This window comes from Solenopsis invicta, chromosome 4 (genome assembly GCF_016802725.1).
Source record: "Solenopsis invicta isolate M01_SB chromosome 4, UNIL_Sinv_3.0, whole genome shotgun sequence".
NCBI lineage: Eukaryota > Metazoa > Arthropoda > Insecta > Hymenoptera > Formicidae > Solenopsis > Solenopsis invicta.
The window spans coordinates 28,111,415-28,129,838 of NC_052667.1; the positions used below are offsets into that span (position 1 = coordinate 28,111,415).

At 35.8% G+C, this 18,424-nt stretch overlaps 5 protein-coding genes across 8 annotated transcripts; 2 read left to right on the forward strand and 3 right to left on the reverse strand.

The window, feature by feature from the left end:
• Positions 1 to 576: 576 nt before the first annotated feature.
• Positions 577 to 1,926, reverse strand: LOC105207428 (probable alpha-ketoglutarate-dependent hypophosphite dioxygenase). Its single transcript, XM_011176870.3, has 2 exons — positions 1,529 to 1,926; positions 577 to 1,303 (listed from the first exon to the last, which is right to left on the reverse strand). The coding sequence occupies exons 1-2, from the start codon at positions 1,745 to 1,747 to the stop codon at positions 701 to 703; spliced, it is 822 nt and encodes a 273-aa protein (XP_011175172.1). The 5' UTR covers positions 1,748 to 1,926; the 3' UTR covers positions 577 to 700.
• A 128-nt stretch (positions 1,927 to 2,054) lies between these two features.
• Positions 2,055 to 3,780, reverse strand: LOC105207429 (MAD2L1-binding protein). Of its 2 annotated transcripts, XM_039448196.1 has the most exons (3): positions 3,643 to 3,780; positions 2,987 to 3,405; positions 2,055 to 2,907 (listed from the first exon to the last, which is right to left on the reverse strand). In XM_039448196.1, exons 2-3 carry the CDS (start codon positions 3,403 to 3,405, stop codon positions 2,547 to 2,549), a joined length of 780 nt encoding a protein of 259 aa, XP_039304130.1. In that variant the 5' UTR covers positions 3,643 to 3,780; the 3' UTR covers positions 2,055 to 2,546. The 2 variants fall into 2 exon arrangements, with proteins under 2 accessions (XP_039304130.1, XP_011175173.1); XM_011176871.3 differs by lacking the exon at positions 3,643 to 3,780 and having other exon boundaries at positions 2,987 to 3,552.
• An 18-nt stretch (positions 3,781 to 3,798) lies between these two features.
• Positions 3,799 to 7,614, forward strand: LOC105200346. 3 transcript variants are annotated; one of them, XM_026132775.2, is made up of 13 exons: positions 3,799 to 3,936; positions 4,110 to 4,328; positions 4,409 to 4,609; positions 4,684 to 4,857; positions 4,936 to 5,060; positions 5,128 to 5,630; positions 5,705 to 5,907; positions 5,977 to 6,178; positions 6,237 to 6,428; positions 6,547 to 6,639; positions 6,719 to 7,006; positions 7,068 to 7,384; positions 7,454 to 7,614. In XM_026132775.2, exons 1-13 carry the CDS (start codon positions 3,883 to 3,885, stop codon positions 7,484 to 7,486), a joined length of 2,604 nt encoding a protein of 867 aa, XP_025988560.1. In that variant the 5' UTR covers positions 3,799 to 3,882; the 3' UTR covers positions 7,487 to 7,614. The 3 variants fall into 3 exon arrangements, with proteins under 3 accessions (XP_025988560.1, XP_039304120.1, XP_011166140.1); XM_039448186.1 differs by having other exon boundaries at positions 5,705 to 5,844; XM_011167838.3 differs by having other exon boundaries at positions 7,068 to 7,614.
• A 155-nt stretch (positions 7,615 to 7,769) lies between these two features.
• LOC105200348 (zinc finger protein 91) lies at positions 7,770 to 15,101 on the forward strand. The gene is made up of 3 exons (XM_011167839.3): positions 7,770 to 8,404; positions 8,850 to 9,186; positions 10,204 to 15,101. The coding sequence occupies exons 1-3, from the start codon at positions 8,231 to 8,233 to the stop codon at positions 13,746 to 13,748; spliced, it is 4,056 nt and encodes a 1,351-aa protein (XP_011166141.1). The 5' UTR covers positions 7,770 to 8,230; the 3' UTR covers positions 13,749 to 15,101.
• A 35-nt stretch (positions 15,102 to 15,136) lies between these two features.
• On the reverse strand, positions 15,137 to 18,365 carry LOC105200349 (transmembrane protein 209). Its single transcript, XM_011167840.3, has 8 exons — positions 18,156 to 18,365; positions 17,935 to 18,060; positions 17,562 to 17,863; positions 17,157 to 17,480; positions 16,942 to 17,072; positions 16,530 to 16,856; positions 16,215 to 16,436; positions 15,137 to 16,138 (listed from the first exon to the last, which is right to left on the reverse strand). The coding sequence occupies exons 1-8, from the start codon at positions 18,200 to 18,202 to the stop codon at positions 16,010 to 16,012; spliced, it is 1,608 nt and encodes a 535-aa protein (XP_011166142.1). The 5' UTR covers positions 18,203 to 18,365; the 3' UTR covers positions 15,137 to 16,009.
• Between the last annotated feature and the right edge of the window lie 59 nt (positions 18,366 to 18,424).

Here is an 18,424-nt window from a genome sequence, read left to right on the forward strand (position 1 = left end):
CGTGGACAAGCATCAATAATTTAAGGATGATAAAGCTTAAACGTAGCTATGTTGAAGATACTGTTGAAAAAGAACCGACACAGAGATCAATATCTACATGTACTTCCATTGACAATCGTCCTTCTCACAACGCTCTTTAAATTTTTCCTTTGCAAACCGTGACATAATACACAGTACATAAAATTAAATCAGGATATAAAACATTTAAAAAACACTTCCACTTCAGCATACAAAACGTGCAATGATTTACGACTTATGATAATTAGCTACTGAAGAAATTGCGTTATCTCGCAATGATTATATGATAATTATATCTTTTTATACTCTTAATGACTATGATATATGCGACATGTTTTTACAGATAAGTACACGCTTTAAAAATAATTAATGGTATTCATCGAGATATCTTCTATATTATTTTAAAATTATGTCATGGATAATGATATGGAATTGAATTCATGATATTCCTTGTATATTTCAAAATAATTAATAATTTCAAAAAATCTTATAATTCTGCAAGATTAAAATGAAAGGATAGCAAAAAAGATAGAAAAAAATCATTAAATAAAAAAATAATTAAATGCATTACACATATGTATTTAATAAATGATAAAAATTGGTCAAAAACATTCTTCATTCATTCAATCGAATTTAAAAGTAGAGTAAATATTCACTTATGTTAGATTCGTCATACATTAGATTAATGCGTAAATCTGTTGGCCATCGTTGCAGGTCTGTAAATATTTTTGCCGCGAAGCATCAAGTTCTGGCAAGGAGACTTGTGCACATCCTCGATCGGTTCGTCATCAGCCGCCCTCACTTGTATGAGAAACATGCGTCGGCTTCTGTCGGACAAGTTCAGATATGAACCGTGAAGCAGCAAGTAAGAGAAGATGATAATTTCACCCTTTTTGGCAGATACGGGAACAGCTTTGGACAAAGGATATTTCTCAGGATTAACATAATGATACTGTTCACCCTGTTCGTCAGTCAATCCATGGTCCTCCAATGGTCCCAGCTTATGACTGCCGGGATATACCGCCAAACCACCGTTTTCCGGTGTTGTATCGTCCAAATGTAGAAACACAGCCAGCATAGTGTGCTTCTTGAAAGGAAAATAATGGTAATCTTGATGCATCAAGTAGGGTGCTCCTTTCTCTGGCGGCTTTATGTGCGCTTTGGTATGATGCAACAATATGTCCTTGGTGTCCATAATATCCTCGAGAGCGTCCAATAAATTCGGGTGTGTAATGGCCCGAGTGAACACGGCATTGTGCATTTGTAGATTGTGAATAGACTTTACCTGATGCATAAATGAGAATATAAGTAGAGTGCAATGTAACATAAAATAATAATATATATAATCTTAAAAGAATAATATATATAATTTTAAGTTTTATGTAATCTATTTTAGTAATATAAAATTTTCTACAATATTTTAATCTATAATCGATATAAGTATTCTATAACAAATATAAACTTTGCAGAATACAAATGACTAAATATAATATATAAGTGTATTTCTTACAGTGTAATCAATATTTCCAGCTAGTTTCTTCATATCTCCTCCAGCCCAGCCAGCCTCCAGGCCCGACAGATTTTCTTGACGTTTCCTCTCAAACAATTCATTATAGGCGTCCAATATTTCATTCATTTCCTTCATAGAGTACACGTTTGACAACTTAATGTAACCATTCTCCTGCCAGAATTGCTTTTGCTCTGGCGTTAAAAACTTCAAAGTAGCCATTCTCGATCGCGAAATTTAAACTTTTCTTACGCGATATGTTGATCACTCAGATTTAAGGAATGCAATGTCGCGTCTCGCGACAAGTATTGATATATGTATTGCCCTACTCCAAAAATGTTTGTTTGGGAGGGATTATCTGTATTCGCGATAAAAAGTAGATTAATGTATAGTTATAGTTGCTTATAAACTATCGCACGATCTCCCTGCGTGTTTCCTACATGTGTCCTCTTGCAAGATTTTTTTAATAAACAATTCCATAACTTATAACGTAGATAGATAATGGTATAATAATTAACTACAACTCAATAAGATAAAAATATTTAACGTCATAATTACGAATTACAATATAAAATATCCATAGAAATTATAAAGTTCTTACAATAAATCAGCAATAACATTCTTATCTTGTATATTTTACTGTAAAGATCTATTAATGAAATTTATTATTACATCATTTTTGCATTGTAATCTCGATTACATAATTTTGGCGACTGGCTAACAAGACTTATCACGTTTGTTGATACAAATAAAAATACTTCTTTGCTCTGATAGTGAATGGAAATTTCTATCATCTGACCTCGAGGGACATTTGTCGAGTCATATTGACATCAATGCAATATCAGCATTAAAAACATACTAAGGCTATTAAACACATTAATGCTTAATATTATCCCTTTAATCTTAACATTATAATATAATTGTGTGGCATTAATCCACCTAACATTCTAGGAAAAAATTGTTTATCTAACTTTATGAAAATTTTGAATTCTCCTATAACTGTCACATCACAAAATTAGGGTCACGAATAAAATTTAAATCCCTTTATAATCTGCTTTGACTGATACCATCGATAAGAAGACTGAGTGGAACTGCTGTACTGAGTATATTGCACATCATCCTCATTCTCCAAATTAGTCTCACACGAATCGTGATACACTTTTACGAGTGTCCTGCAGTTGCATTGCACATCCACTTGGTCACTCTGGCATAGTTTAAACCTGAAGCAACTTGCCATTTGCATGGGGGGCACATATTGCGGTTTAAGCAGGAAGAAATCAGACACAGAATTACTGTCACTCTTCCTTAGCATGACAAACATGTTTGTCATGTTTAAAGGAATATTCATGGCCTCCTGAAACTCATTGCATTCCAACATAGACCTGCAAATAAAATAACATTATTACGGTCTTTTAATATGGATTAAAACGAGCGTATTCTACCAAGTTTTTTTTTATTAACCTCATAAGCTTCAAAAGTGGTTTTCTGGAAGAATGTTGATATTCTTTGTGCTGTTTACTGTTCAGAACGTATGGAGGGAGTTCTATCCTGATATAGAGCTTCGGCGATAGTATCGTAGCACCGAGTATTATGGCAACTTCCTTTATATCGCAACCCTTGAGGAAAAACTGTGAGGACAGATGATCCGAGACGTTTTTCAGCGTACTCGACAGGGCTTTAAACGAAACCGCGTTTCTGTCCGTCACCTTCACGCTTGTCTGAAATTGAGCTAATGCCTCGTACGTAAATGGTATTTGCTGCTTTTGATACAGAATGTATTTTATGAGCTCCATCACAACTTTCGTACACGAATCGCTGGTCAGCGGTTCGTCCAGCATCACATTGATCTCCATCTCGCCCTTTCTGTCTCTGGAGAACATCTTGAAAAGGAATAAACTTGTTCAGCAAAATCTATGTAGATTTATTTTGAAATATCCGTCCGTCAAAAAAAAATAAAGAGAAAAAATGGATGTCTACAACCCGTATACGCGACGCTTTCGCGCGTCTTAGGTTAAGATAGGTTAGACGGAATCAGGTTAGGTTAAGTTATTAAATGTAATCGAGATTTGTTCTTTAAACTTTATATATATATATATATATATAGTTTGCAGCTAAACCTTTTTAATTTTGTTTTCGTTTTTCTCTCCTTTTTAACGTCAAATTGAACGTCTATTTCGTTTTAGGTGCAGAAAGCGTAACGTAGTGTAGAAGGAACAGATCACTTTCTGTGACATTAGCGCCGAATGTTGGTTGCCATGCCTGGTTAGTTACTGAATTCACTTTATTTACGTTTCGCCGTTAGACGTATGAATTTTAAAGTTCAAAGAATCGTGAGGATCGAGAAATAAGATCTAACAATGGAGCTAAAAACGAGACAAACGAGGAAATTGTTGGAGCTTTTGCGACAGCAGGTAATCAAACACGCTATTTTCTATTAATTTAGTGGTTGATGCTGTCTAATAAGACGAACTGTAGCAGTATTGCAGATATGAAGACTGTGTGTTGCAAAATACAAGAATAATAAAGATTGCAGACAATTATTATTGCTTGAACTGAAGAGTCAAAATTACTCTTTTCTTTTCAGGTAAACAAGTTGTACCTGTTGCTGACCGGCGTTTCTATCAATTCGTCAGAGATTTTAGCTGCAAAATCGATACTATATGAGCAACTGCATTCTTTAACTCAGAGATTCAACAATTTAGCAAGTGATGATAATTGCGATTACGAAGAAGCAAATGTAAAGTTTGCTGATACTGCAACAAATTTGAAATGTACTTCTTTATTGAAAAACATTGACGAGCTTGTAAGTAATGGAAAGATCTCTAGACACAATGTTTGATTATTTTTATTTTTGTTAAATGGATTTCAATCTATCTTTTTTAGCTTAAGGATATTAAGTGTGACAATATTGATAGCAATGCAGCTAAACACAAGACAGAATCACTGCTTGATAATTTTGCATTAGTTTTGCGAACTTTGGAAGATTTAGAATGTTTGCCATTGAAGCAGAGGCTCCAGGACTGTCTGGATTATGTTAGAGAAATGGGCACAGCAAACGAGATTGAGGATCTTCAAAATATAAAGGTAATAACGAAATAAACTTGAAATATGTGTTAATCTTTTAATATAAATATTAATCCCCCTACATGCTTTTAAAGGAATTGGGCACTTCAATATTAGAATTACTCGAACCACTACAGAATTATAGAAAAAGTTTAGCATCTAGTTTTTTATCACAGAAACTAGCTTTATATACTTCTCAACTATGCACATCATTTGAAATGCTAGTACAACTGGCACAGGAGCAGCATCAGCTGAATGCACCAATTTATGTAATAAATTACATATTTATTATTTATTTATGCATAATTTAAATTGCTTTTATATCTATATTGAATAAATATGTGCAGGTTTGCAAGAAGTATATTTGCGAAAGGATATGCACTTGCTGTGAGATGATTTTAAATTTGCTGAATGATTCTAATTCATCATTGGAAAAGGAAACTTGCGAAAGAGAGAATCATTTTGTCTATAGGTGGGACAAATATTTTTTGGCTTTGTAATTGCATTTACACAAATAATTTGGATGTATATGTTTGTAGAATGGACTTGGCATTGGACATTATATTAGAAATACCGAGTAAAACGCATGAAGAGCAACTGTCCGAATGCGCAGAACTGTGGTCGAGACTGGAGGATGTCTTCTCTCATGCTATGGCAATTACCCAAGTCTGTCAACCATATAATTTTAAAGCCATAACCGGTTCCTGCCAGTCTATAGTGCTGGAATATGAAAAATTGAAACAGCAATTGCTGTCGGAAGTTTTAGATCCAGCATTAAATAATTTGTTCATGCATACTTTGACTGATGCTCTTTACCGTTTGGAACGCAAAGTTAACATAGCTGTATTAACGCTCGCGATGGAGGTATTCAGTAATCCCTACGCGGCCTTGAAGAAACTCGTTATGACATGTGGAAATTCGTTGAGTGCGAAAAGAAGATCAAAGAGTGATCTAAACGATCTCATAGAAGACTTTGACCAACTCTTTGATCAAACTATGCAGATTGGAATGTTCGCGATTGCTTGTTACAAAGACAAGAATCGTTAGTTTTCATCATTTTTTGTAACTTACTAATAAGCTTTTTAAAAAATTACTAATAAGATTTTGTTATTTCAGGTAATAACAAAATTCGCAGTTGTCTCGCTGGATTTGAATCCTTAGAAACTGAATTGATTTCTGCTATAACGTCCTTCTATTTGCATCCAGATAATAAAGAGATGCGTTCTAGTGTTAAACTATTGACTACGCAATGGCAGGTGGAGATGAATAAATTTCAGAATGTTGTAAATCTCATTATAAACTCGGCTGCCTTCTGCCAAGTAAATATAATAGATTTGAAAGGGATTGTAAAAATTTTAAGAATACATTTAAATATATTTTTTATTTAGGTAGTTATGGACAGTCTGCAGGAACGTATAACGACAATCTCAGACTGTCTTGATAACAGAGAACCGGTTACGCAACTGCAAGTGCAAGGTATCGTTCAACGTGCTTCGGCTTTATCTAGTCAAGTCACAGCGATTGTAAATGACATTGGCACCGAGAACATCGATCGTCAAACAATAATGATGACGAGGGAATTGAAAGCAGGTAATTATAGTCTTGCATTACTTAAAAAAAACATTTTGCATACATCTCTTTATTACAGCCATTTTTGAAGCCAATGCAGCTGCTAAAACTCTTCTGGTGGAAAATGCAACGGAGCCTCAACAATTGCGAGTAATAAAACGATGTGAATTAATATTGAATGTCGTTCAAAGATTGCAACCCGCCTTATCTAAAATTATAAACAATACGACGCGTGAAAAATCTATGAGATGTCAAGGAAATATCAGTCATGGTATGTTCATTGATGTTTATTCAAATGCGCCAATGATATACTACTATTTAAGTAAGCGCAAATAATAGAAAATATATGTTAGAAAAAATTAAACTAATTAAATTCGTATCTATTACAGGCAGCGTCTCAAACGCCATGAACTTTCCATCTACAGTTTACGGTTTACCGCGCGATGAAAATAGTGTAGTTTACATTAGAACACCCTATACAGGTTTGTGAGAACATCTATATTCTCTGTACATGCTATTTATATTCTGTCAAATTAATTTCAAGTTTTATCTGTGTTTTAGTAAAAACACGTAAACCACAGGTGTCCATTCAATCGGCAAACAGTATAGTGCAGAAACCATCGAATCTGTCATATTTAATACCTTACATAAAGAATGGTCGTGCATTGCGCAGCGAGCATTCTATCATGTACAATACACCGTACAAAAACAGAAACATAACGGAGCCTGCTGTTAAAAACAAGATGTCTCCTAGGAATCTGTCTAGCATTAGACAACATCTTTTTAGCAGAGATAGCTTCAGCATTCACACAGACTACGATGTATCTGAGGAAAGCATGGATTTAACAGGTAATATATTTGAACACTATCATTCAGATAGGAATCGTGATTATATTAAAAGTTGTTTCAGCCGTTTTAGAAAAGATTTCTTTGTCGTCAACATCGGGAAACGCAACATTCTCGTCGTGCCAATTTTCAAGAGTAGAGAACGTATCCTCGGAAAGCGTGAACAAAGAATCTGTTTTCAACATCGTAGAAAAACTATATGAAACTGATAAATCGGAAACGGAAAGTTGTTTAAATAAATCCGCGATAACGGAGAAGATGAGCGAGTGTGCCATATCTGGTGGCGGCGACGCGTCCTTGATCATGAAATCGTGTCAAAAGCTCAATAGCGCACGACCTCCGAACAATAAGATACAAAAGTCGACCTCGGAACAACGTGAGGTATAAAAGAAAATATATATTTTGTTAAATGTTAAATATTAAGTATTAACGCAATTTTTTAATTGATAGCATTTAAGATTGGATGGTTACGTCGATGTGTAATTATAAGTGAGTTACAGTGTCGATTATATATCGTTATATAGTTGATTATATTAAGAAAATTTCAATTTCAATTGTAAATGATAAATTTTATCAAAATTTTTATATTGCGATATAAAAGAAGTTGAAACAAATCTAAAAGAAATTTTTCTTTCGCGTTCCTTTTCGAAACGGCCGCGGGAAACTAGGAAGTTACTAAAATGTCCCGGGGACAAATAGAAATTACTAGATTGACAGAATTCATCAAGGGGCGAGGAGGGGGGGGGGGATAGTTTTCGAACAATCACCAGAAGTTAGTGGAAACGCGCAATTGGCAAATAGCGAAGAATAGCGATTTCAAGAAACCGTCATTTTCGCAGCTTGCGAATCGCGAATTCTTCGCGACTCGGCGTGCCCGTTTCCGTTCGCAGCCGAGGACATATGGTTGCTCTTTGTAGCTGTACTCTTCGCACTTTGAACTTCTCCTCTTTCTCTTTTCAACGTCTCATGAAGTTCCTCGTTTCGTTTTGAGTGCAAAAAGTTCACGATACAGTGCAGCTACCGAGAACAGCCTTCACACGTCTGAACGTATCGACTTCTCGTTATGTCAAAACGAAAGCGATGTGATAAAGAGGATCATATTTTTCCGCACCTCCTAGTCAGTGGTGGGTGAAAGAAGACGGTGCGTGGGACCAGCGAGGAAGAGAGAGCAAGAGCGGCTTGATTCGTTCCTAAGTCGTCGGTCCAAGTCAGTCCGCCGAGCGAAACATGGACGCCGTGGAGATAAATACGTCGGATCCGCCGCAGGGCGAGGACGCGGTCACGTCCACTATGAAGATATGCCGTGTCTGCCTACTCGACAATCTCATGATGCGCGATCTCTTCGTAGGGAACGAGGTCGCGTCCCTATCGGCGAAAGCGATGAGCTTCGCCAACGTTAAGGTTAGATGCGCAATTTAGAGGTTAGGTTCACGAACCCTTCGATATTTTACTGTCGGTCCCCTGCCTCCAATGCTGAGCAGATTTAGATCTTTCGTTGACGATGTCAACGAGAAGTCTCGAGCTTCTTGCGATTCCTATCCCACCTTTCCCCGTGTCAGTTAATTAAGCTGGGGCTTGTCGAATCCGTATGACACATCCTTTGCGCGTCCTGCCTATAACACCTTTGCTACCACCGTGTAATGTTTCCTCAAGTGCTAAGTAGAATAATATATATTAAATAGATAACTTGTTGAGACCAAGACTTGTAACACAAACAAAAATTCAGTGCAATGAGCATGGCAGTAAAGTTGGTAATTGCAACAGCAGAATAAACTTGATTCCTCTTTAGCATAATCAGTGCCAATAGTGTTCTCTTGAGGTATACTAAACCATATGTTTCAATTAGATGTTACCAGGTGACGGTCTCCCAGCACAGGTGTGTTGCATGTGTGCTGACAAACTGGAGTCAGCATACGAGTTTAAGTTGCAAGTGGAGCAAGCTGATAATGTTCTTCGGGAAAAGTTTGTTGGAGGGATAATAAAGGAGGAATTGTTTCTTAACGAGGTTGAAATACACTTGGATACCGAAAGGAGTGACAATATCGAAGAAATCAGTGTCAGTACTGATTATGAATCTACTGTCACACTGCCAGTAGAGTCAGAAGCCGATAAGAACTTTCTGAAAAATCAATTAATGATTTTAGAAGCTGAAAAGTTACAAGAGTCTGGGGAAATGCAACAAGGTAAGTAAAATGGAATTATTGAAGCTATAATGTTTCAAGATTTAAATTAAATTTTGCTTTTACAATAACAACTTAGGGAACAGGATTCTTTGGAAGGTCAAAAAAAGTCTATTTTTATGAATATTTTTTACAAAAACTATATGAGCAATTAATTTGAAATTTTGCACATGTATATTTTGTTGTTAATCAAGAATTTTTACAAGTAAAATTAATGAAAAATTGTAACATGGTTAAAATAACATGATTAAAATAACATGTTTCGTGCAAAGTATCCATGCGTGCATCATCTTATGGTGACCATAAAATCTCGACACTCAGTTATCTGAGACAACAAATCGAAACAGATTCTTAATCTACAGATGTTTAGTTATCGTCGGAACCAAAATTATTAAAATCGAACTATTTTTTAAATAATTATTATGTATATAAAAATAAATTTTAAAGAATTACTAAAAATTTCGAAAATTTAACGTAAAAAGAAAATGAACACAATAATAGAATTTAATTTTGCTGGTTCCAGCGAGAAGTGTTACGAATATATAGATAAAAGGCGAATTCAATCGGTACATTAGTTTGTTTGAAATCGTGGTCACAGTTTGAAAAACATAATTTTGAGAAAAATGCATGTAAATTTTAAGTACAATTTACTTGTATATTTTTAGTACTTATGTAAGTGTCATTCTAATCAGTAATTCCAGGTTCATATAATAAATCTTCTAATTTCTGGGTAAAAGCATTATTAATTAAACACTTTGAAATAAAGTGTACTTATTATAATGGAAAATAATAAAATAAAATCAAAAAGAAATACTACATGTAAAAATTTTTACCATTTTGAATGAAATGTTATAACTTCTACAATTTTTTAAATTTTTTGATAAAAATTTAAGGGTTGATTCTTAAAAGTATGTACTTTCATAAAATGCAATTAAAAAAAAAATCGATTTTTTTACCTTTCAAAGAGTCCTGCCCCCTTAAAGCTTTTGAGTATATCGTAATACTGATTCTTGTATTTAGATTCAGAACAAGATAACTCGCAAGAAATCACACAAGAAAGTATTGAGGAAGAATTGCAACAAGAATTATCCAGTGCAGAAGATAATGATATATCAGATGCTATCGATGAATCAAGGAATGAAGAACCTTCCAGCGACGAGAATATTATTCGAAGTTGTACAGATGCAATTCCAACAGAGGAACATGATTATATTATGCAGCAACAGTGTATATTGCCTGAACGATTCTCTTTGCAAGAAGATATACAAGAGACTGTATCAGAACTTGAACAAGACACAGTAGAACACCAAGAGACTCTATCCGAACAAAATCAAGAGATTTTAGCTGAACAGAATCAAGAAATTCAAACTCAACAAATTTACGAGCTTCAGGCTGAGCAAAATGAAGAAATTCAAGCAGAACTGAAAGAAGAAGCTCAGATCGAACAGGAGAGTAAAGCTGAACAAAATCAAAATAAGAAATTACCTGAGGAAGAAGCTAAAAATGAGCCAGTAGAACAGGAATCATTTCAAAATGAAACTAGAAGAAGTAAACGTAGATTGGCTCGTCGGACATTTACCGAGCGAGATTCCGACGAGGAGAATTACTTCGAAAATCTGAATCTCAGTTCACGATTGAAAAAAGCACAGGCAGATAAGACGGAGAAGATCTTTTTCATGTGTTACTTGTGCGATAAGCAGTTCCTTTCAAAGAGCGTTCTGAAAGAACATATGCACTCTCATGAAGAAGTGAGAAAAACGCTGTCGCTGAAGAAAACGCCGGAGAAACCGCAGAAAGTGCAGACCAGCGTTTCCGTCGTGAAAACGCCGCCATCCGGAAAAAAAGCCAACAAGTGCCCTTATTGTGGTAAAGAATATTTGTATATAATTTCGTTTACTAAACACATTAAACAACACGAGCGAGAACGGGAGGAAGCGAAGGAAGAGTCGATGCCGCTTGAGATCTCCTTCCACGAGGACGAGGACAGTCTAGACTTGGATAACGGCAATAAATCGGATAGCGAATGCAAGAAGCGAAAGAGAGGAAATACAGCCGACGACACCGCGAGCGACAATGATCATGATAAAAGAAGAAAGCGTAGTCATGTTGAGGAGTTTGCATGTGACAAATGTTCAGAAAAATTCGATACAAAACGAGGTTTGCAAAAGCATTCACTTACGCATATTAATTTAAAATGCAGCGTGTGCAACGAGGAGTACGATACTTTGGAACAACTAAGAAACCATCGAACGAAACATGTAGTTGAGGGCGTGCTCACCGAACAGGATTTGGAAGAGGATATAAAACAGATTGTAGTTAAAACCACTGAGAACAATGATGAAGACAACAAGAACATTGAAGATGAGGAAAACATTGGCGAATCCGTTGAAAATACGAAGGAAATAAAGTGTCCAACATGCTCAGTGACGTTCTCGCGCAAGAAAACGCTGACCAGACACATTGAGACGGCGCATTTTAATACTCGCTCTTACGAATGCAAGATATGCTGTCAACAATTTGCGCGGAAGGATCTCCTGCGTAGGCATTCTGAACAACATGCTCGAATGAAGACTTATAAATGTACCCAATGCAATAAAACCTTCGGCAACGAGCTTACGCTGAGAAATCACCTGGTTGCCACGAATCATAAGACATTTATACATGGGAAAGAATACGATCCAAACAAGCGTATAAAGCGTGTCGCGGCGAGAGCAGCGCAGAAAATCATTGACAAGATTAAGACGGAGGATGGTCTCGAGGATTACGACGATGATAACGATGATAATACCGATTATGACGCCAAGTTGGATGGGCATTATCGTCGTAAACGTGACGCTACACCAAAGAAGTACAGTTGTAAGAAAGAGTTTGAGTGCGCGTCTTGTAACAAGAGGTATAGCTCGAAGCAAGCGTTGTCAAAGCATATGGAACAGCATGTAAAGGATGAAAAAGCGGAGAAGGTAGCGGAGAAGGCAATGGAAAAGGCAGCGGAGAAGGCAACAGAAAAATTGAAAAAGACCACTTTGGAGAAGAAAGAGACGCAGAAGATGAGCAACGTGGGCGATAACGATGATGATGATAACGACTCCGACTTTGAAAGCGGTCTCGACTGGCCGATGGACAGCCATGAGTGCACCACGTGCAAGAAACGGTACAGTACGAAAAAATCGCTACTGCGCCATCAGCTGTTGCACGAGGAGCCAAATTTTGAGTGCGATATCTGCAATATCAAGTTCTATCGCAAAGACAAACTGAAGGCGCATTATGACAAGTGTTCGGAGAAGAATCCCGATCAGGTGAGAAAATGCAACATCTGCGGTGATAGTTTCGAGAACAATGAGATTTTGCGCGAACACAGGGCCAAACACGTCACCGAAGGTATCTTAACAGAGGAAGATCTGAGGGACATCGAGCCGAAATCCGAAGAAAAGAAACCGGGTGAGAAAATCGGCCGAAAGAGAAGAACCGATATAGTGGGGCTCGAATGTACCGAATGCAACAAACAATATACCTCTAGAAAGGGCCTACTGCGGCATATTCAAGTACACGAGGGCAAAAAGTACCTGTGTGACATATGTCCAAAGAAATTCTATCGGCGAGAGCATCTGAAGATCCATGTGGCCAAGCACAATATGATCAAGCCATATAAGTGCACTCGCTGCAGCAAGCGCTTCATCAAGGAAGAACAGCTCAACAATCACCTGCCTAAGCATGATCGCACTTTCAAGAAGAGCAAGGAGACCGACAGCTCGAAGAGATTCCTTTGTGAGATCTGCAGCAAGAGTTTCACGCAATCGACAACGCTGATAGCACATTTGCGCGCCCATAACGGTATCAAACCATTTGTATGCGAAGTATGCTCCAGGCCATTCACCACTAATGCTTACTTGAAGATGCATATGCGTACGCATACGCAAGAACGTCCATACATATGTCAGTACTGTTCGCGGGCATTCGCGCGTGCTGATACTTTGGCAAATCATTTAACGTCGCATACTGGCGAAGCCAAGTATCATTGCAAATGCTGTCCAAAGAATTTCCGGCGATTGAAATCACTGAAAGAGCATATGTTTATTCATACTGGTCAACGACCTTACGAGTGTCCAACTTGTGACAGAAAGTTTAACAATAATGGCAGTCGCTACGCGCATAGCAAGCGCTGCAAGCAGAATCTTTTGCAGAATCAGAACCGGGCACAGCAGATGATCCAACAGACACAGCAGCAGCAGCAACATCAACAGCAACAGCAGCAGCAACAACAACAACAGCAGCAGCAGCAGCAACAGCAGCCCCAAGTACAGATACATGTACAGCAGCAGTCACAGCCGCATCCGATCAGGTTACATCAAACTGCGATCGGTCAGGCACAGGTAGTCAAGGCGCAGAATATCAAGACGATTGCTATAGCGAGACAACCTGATCCTACCACAGTGGGTACAACGCAACAAGTAATGCAGCATCAGGAAATACTAATGCCTCTAATTCTACCACTTACCGTCACTCTCACCGATGTAGGTGAGGAGGTAATTTTACCCGAGGGTACAAAGATATTCACCACCTCCTAATTGAGCTGTTTATTTTGTGCTCGATTACAATATAGAAAGAAAAGACATGTTGTTCACGAGAATGAAAACTCATTTCGACGATATGAATGAGCGAAATTTGTTCTCCTGACATCCTATGACTATTGTTTTCATTCCCATATTCCGATACGTACGGAAAATCCGGAAATGATACTTTACGAGGAGATAACTCACGTTATTAAAGGATTTTCGTATATTGGATAAGAAAGGGTACGATGCTCCACTAGATGTACGATAAATGTACGGATTTAACAGAGAGAATATCATTTTGATTATGTACGAAACATTATATTGAAGTTTATTTTTGCAATGGTGAAGGCATTAATAAGCGATACATCTAATGTATAATTTATCTAGAAGTTTTAGATACATGTATCTTTCCATAATAACATGTATTACCAAGAATGAATAGTGTAAACGTCTTTGACAAATCATGGGAAAACAGAAAGAGACAAATGTCTTTATCATGAATGTGTGTTGTACATGTAATATAGACTTTCTTTAAGAGACATGATACGAATAAGGTAGTAGTTTTTAAATACTTAAACTACATTAAAGCTTAATGTATTAAATATAATACTAGATTTACTTTCATTTAGTTTGTTCTTCCAGAGATCTTTTTTCGTTTTCTTTAATCGAATACTTCCATTTTCAATCTACAATATTGTCATTTTAATTCACAAAGTTGCAATAAAGATTTGTTGTAACATATAATTGTATAATTATACGCAATTATATACAATTATGATAAAATGACCATTATAATTGATACAATTACATGCTAATAATAATTATTATGTTCAGAAATTACATTAATCTTAAATGCGTAATGAATCTAGCATTATACTAGAAATCTTAAGTTTTCCTTAAAACTGAATTTGATTATATTTATCTATTTTTGTTTAATTAATACTATGTATATTATTACTATGTTACTATTGATTTTTGTAGAAAGATCTAAACAATGTTGTGCATGGAAATTTTAACTCGGATATTTTCTTTAAACACTGATAGTTCATACAAAAATGTCTAAAATTCCATATTGCAATAAATTTACTATTTTTTTTTCTATTAAAACATGTAGTAGCAAAATGACGAAGACTCTAAGAATTATAAATTTTATAATAGATAAGTTTCATGCAATGTGCTTTTATGGGCTACATGCTCTTACACATAAATATTAATTCGTGTCTGCATAACAATTGTAAAATTAGTACGAAACTATTACACATGTATAAATATATCATAAACGTTGTTATATGTATGTGAGACATGATTCTTTATTCTTATTACTTAGTTTTTGTTGTAATGAATAAAGTATTTGTTCTAATCTTATGTTGTGGTTTATGGTATCGGAATTACTAAACTTATTGTATCGATATGCTTTTATTGTACATATTGGTTTGAGCTGAAAGAATTCTTTGTAATTTTACAATGCATCCAAAGAATAATACAATAAATTATAGAATGTCTTTTAAGTACGACTTAATTTATCACATCGAATATGTTTCAATAATGTAGCAATGAGAAAGAGAAATTCAATGAATACAATATTTTTTTTATATATATATATGTTTCTTGTCAGATATATAACAAGGGTCGAAATGGAAATCTCTGTGCATGGATAAATTGATCTTGTAATAATTGTAACTAACGAAATATTTCAAATGCAGTATACGTATTTATATAGAATTTATAATTCTACATAGCTATATACATTCTTCAGTTTGAAAAAATGGAACATTATATATATATATATATATATATATATATATATATACACATACACACACACACAAATACACACACACACACACACATATACACACACACACATATACACACACACACACATAAATATATACATACAAATTTTCTTTTGAGCTGTTATCCATGTTTAATTGACGAGACAATCTTGAAAAAATTTTAGTAAGATACACAGGTTGATTTTTGTTAAGTGAAAAATCACACTGATAAAACTTTTATAAATCATAATTCATATTATTTTTCAATATAGCCGTCACGAGAAATAGTATTCAAGTATTCAGTGTAACCAACCTTCCTAGATTAAACATTTTAGTTTTATTCAGTCGCATTTATTAAATCAACACTACAAATAATACAAAATGTAGAAAAAAAGTTAATTACAGTCTTGTGAATTCAAATTTGAATCCATTGTATAATGCTTATAATCTTTGTTTTTTCATTTTCATTAGGCAGCACCTAAGAAAATCAGTTTTGTTTCAACCGTCTATCACCCACAATATATTGATTCCAGATGATCCTGCATTAACTCGTCCTAACATGCCATGATCTCGAGTCTTAACTATGTACAAGAAGAGCAAAAGCGTATGGAACAAATTGTTACGTCCCTAGAAATGTAAATACCATTGTAAAGCGATAAACATACGCGATATAAATATATATACCCAATGAGATTTCAATTACCCGTTGCACTTCCTCGTAATCGCTCGGCAAAGAATCGCCAGACAAAGCTAGACTGTAGTGTGGTGGATTTATGGATTGACAAACTATTATCGGGCCTTTGTTTCGCGGCAATTCCATGCCAGATCTCGCCATATATCTCGATGTAAACGGTCTGGCGTCCGGTTGATCCAAAGGCGCTTCTAACTGTGTGTCCATGTAGGTCGAAATTAAATGCATTATTATCTGCAAGACGTGTGCCAGAAAAGAGAATCAGTAAAAATTTTCGAAGAAGCAATCTTTTAGATATAGAGAATTTATAATTTTCTACACGCTTACTGCGGAATCCGTTGGCAAGCTAGAGTCCCACTCTTTACCATTGTGAGACCCACCACCATTCCATTTAAATTCACTCATGGATCCTCCTTTTGCAAGTGTCTTTATTCTCTTTACGAGATACTCCTGATTGTTACAGAGTTCCAGAAAGGGAACCAACGTAGGCAGAGTAGGAATCACACATACCAGAAATTGGGCTTGTGCGAGTTTCCTGAGTCTATCCAGTCCTACATGGCCTGGCTGCGAGTCGCTCAAGCCATGTCGTACTAATGTAGCACATATATTGTCTATTTCCAAAGCCACACGTTCGACAACTGTCTTGCTGATCCACTAAAATGTTTTATATATACATTTGTATAAAGTCAGATTGATTTTTGATCTTTACAACACTATTGTTTTATTTTGTAATTCGTACCATCCGGAGATTGGCAGTCCATTCATTAACTTTGTTGGAATCAATTCTGTACTTTCTCCATACATCTAATGCACCAAATGTGCCTCTAGGAGAACTTCCTTCCTCAGCAGGGCTGGTCGCTTTTGTTTTATCTAAATAATGATGTAAAAGAATGATTATTAAGAATACTCATTAAAAAAATATATAAAGTATAGCACTAAATAAATTTAGAATACCCATGGTAGGTGCAAGCTGATAAGCGCATCTTCTTAATAGTGGTGACACCTCACCAGGACTTCGAGTAGCAGGATGAGACCAGAAAGAACTTAAGAGATTAGAGGGTTGATCGACATTTGTAGACAATACACATTTCCTTTGCTGTTCAACCTCTTTAAGATAATTCTCAAGTTCGCATTCATCCTGAATAAGATCTTCATTTGTCAAACTACCATTTAAAGAAACATTCATAGATCTGCTCAGTGATCCATTGGAGCTCACAGTCGTTTTAGAAGATGTGAAATTACTATATTTAAAAAAGGGGACTGATGCAGAATAATCCTCTAAAAAAAAAAAAAAAGAAATCATAAAAAGCTGCACATATTAAAATTTAAAATGTAGTACAATAAAAGTATCTTGCTTACTAATGTCACTCAATACCGAAGATCCAAGAGTTGTTGAACGTCTACTAAGATTTATGCAGGACAAATTCAACGAAGGACTTGGCTCCGGAGTCGTCTGTTTCTGAGGCACCTCGTCCTTGAACAAAGGATCATCTTCCGAGATTCCTAAAAGTGGCCTTTGTTTGGAACTAAGTGCGATCGGCTTCAAGCTCAGGGTAGCCCAAGTATATTGTATAATGTGGTATAGAGCGTTCAAAGCAAATATCGATGCTAAACACCACTCAACCCAGTAAACTGGTTTGTATGCGAATCCACCGTAAAATCTAAAAAAACAGAGCCAAGCTGATAAGAATTATTATTGCTTTAGATGCAGCTTAAGAGAGAAGAGTCTCACATATCAAAGACTATGATGCTAAGTAGCACGCTATTGACAAAAAACCACATAATACTGTTGCGAGCTTTGCTCTGTGTTTGTCTTATATCCAGTAACTGCTGCACTTGTGGCTTGGGCGTTAAAACTCTGCAAAAGTAATATATTTATCGTGGCTTTGAAAAGAGATGTTTTTCAAGAGTACATTCTAACCTTACTAGTGGTGTTTCAAAAAAAAACTTTACCTCGCGTTGGAAGATATACATTTCATAGGAGAGTGGAAGTTACTCATATTACAAAATTTATACCACGTTAATATTAAACAATTGCTATTATTATTCTAAATTTCGAGAACACTAATACTTTCCGTCGCTTCGCGATACTAAAACGTGTTTTGAAACTGCTGCGCCAAGAGAAGCAGTTTCTTACAATCTTCCCCTAGCACAGATCAAATCTTCAGGGAATTTCTTTCTTGATTACGTTAAACAGGAGCAGATATTTGAAATTTGTTACC

Bases quoted from the DNA above. Each gene is read 5' to 3' on its own strand.
- LOC105207428 (XM_011176870.3), bottom strand. From the start codon at position 1,747: ATGGCTACTTTGAAGTTTTTAACGCCAGAGCAAAAGCAATTCTGGCAG. The intron at 1,304-1,528 runs GTAAGAAATACA...TTTATGCATCAG, and splicing joins CTGGAAATATTGATTACACT to GTAAAGTCTATTCACAATCT.
- LOC105207429 (XM_039448196.1), bottom strand. From the start codon at position 3,405: ATGTTCTCCAGAGACAGAAAGGGCGAGATGGAGATCAATGTGATGCTG. The intron at 2,908-2,986 runs GTTAATAAAAAA...TTTTATTTGCAG, and splicing joins CCACTTTTGAAGCTTATGAG to GTCTATGTTGGAATGCAATG.
- LOC105200346 (XM_026132775.2), top strand. From the start codon at position 3,883: ATGGAGCTAAAAACGAGACAAACGAGGAAATTGTTGGAGCTTTTGCGA. The intron at 6,179-6,236 runs GTAATTATAGTC...TCTTTATTACAG, and splicing joins GACGAGGGAATTGAAAGCAG to CCATTTTTGAAGCCAATGCA. The intron at 7,007-7,067 runs GTAATATATTTG...AAGTTGTTTCAG, and splicing joins GGAAAGCATGGATTTAACAG to CCGTTTTAGAAAAGATTTCT.
- LOC105200348 (XM_011167839.3), top strand. From the start codon at position 8,231: ATGGACGCCGTGGAGATAAATACGTCGGATCCGCCGCAGGGCGAGGAC. The intron at 8,405-8,849 runs GTTAGATGCGCA...TGTTTCAATTAG, and splicing joins TGAGCTTCGCCAACGTTAAG to ATGTTACCAGGTGACGGTCT. The intron at 9,187-10,203 runs GTAAGTAAAATG...TCTTGTATTTAG, and splicing joins GTCTGGGGAAATGCAACAAG to ATTCAGAACAAGATAACTCG.
- LOC105200349 (XM_011167840.3), bottom strand. From the start codon at position 18,202: ATGAGTAACTTCCACTCTCCTATGAAATGTATATCTTCCAACGCGAG. The intron at 17,864-17,934 runs GTGAGACTCTTC...CTGTTTTTTTAG, and splicing joins AGCATCATAGTCTTTGATAT to ATTTTACGGTGGATTCGCAT. The intron at 16,139-16,214 runs GTAATTGAAATC...TTACATTTCTAG, and splicing joins ATTACGAGGAAGTGCAACGG to GGACGTAACAATTTGTTCCA.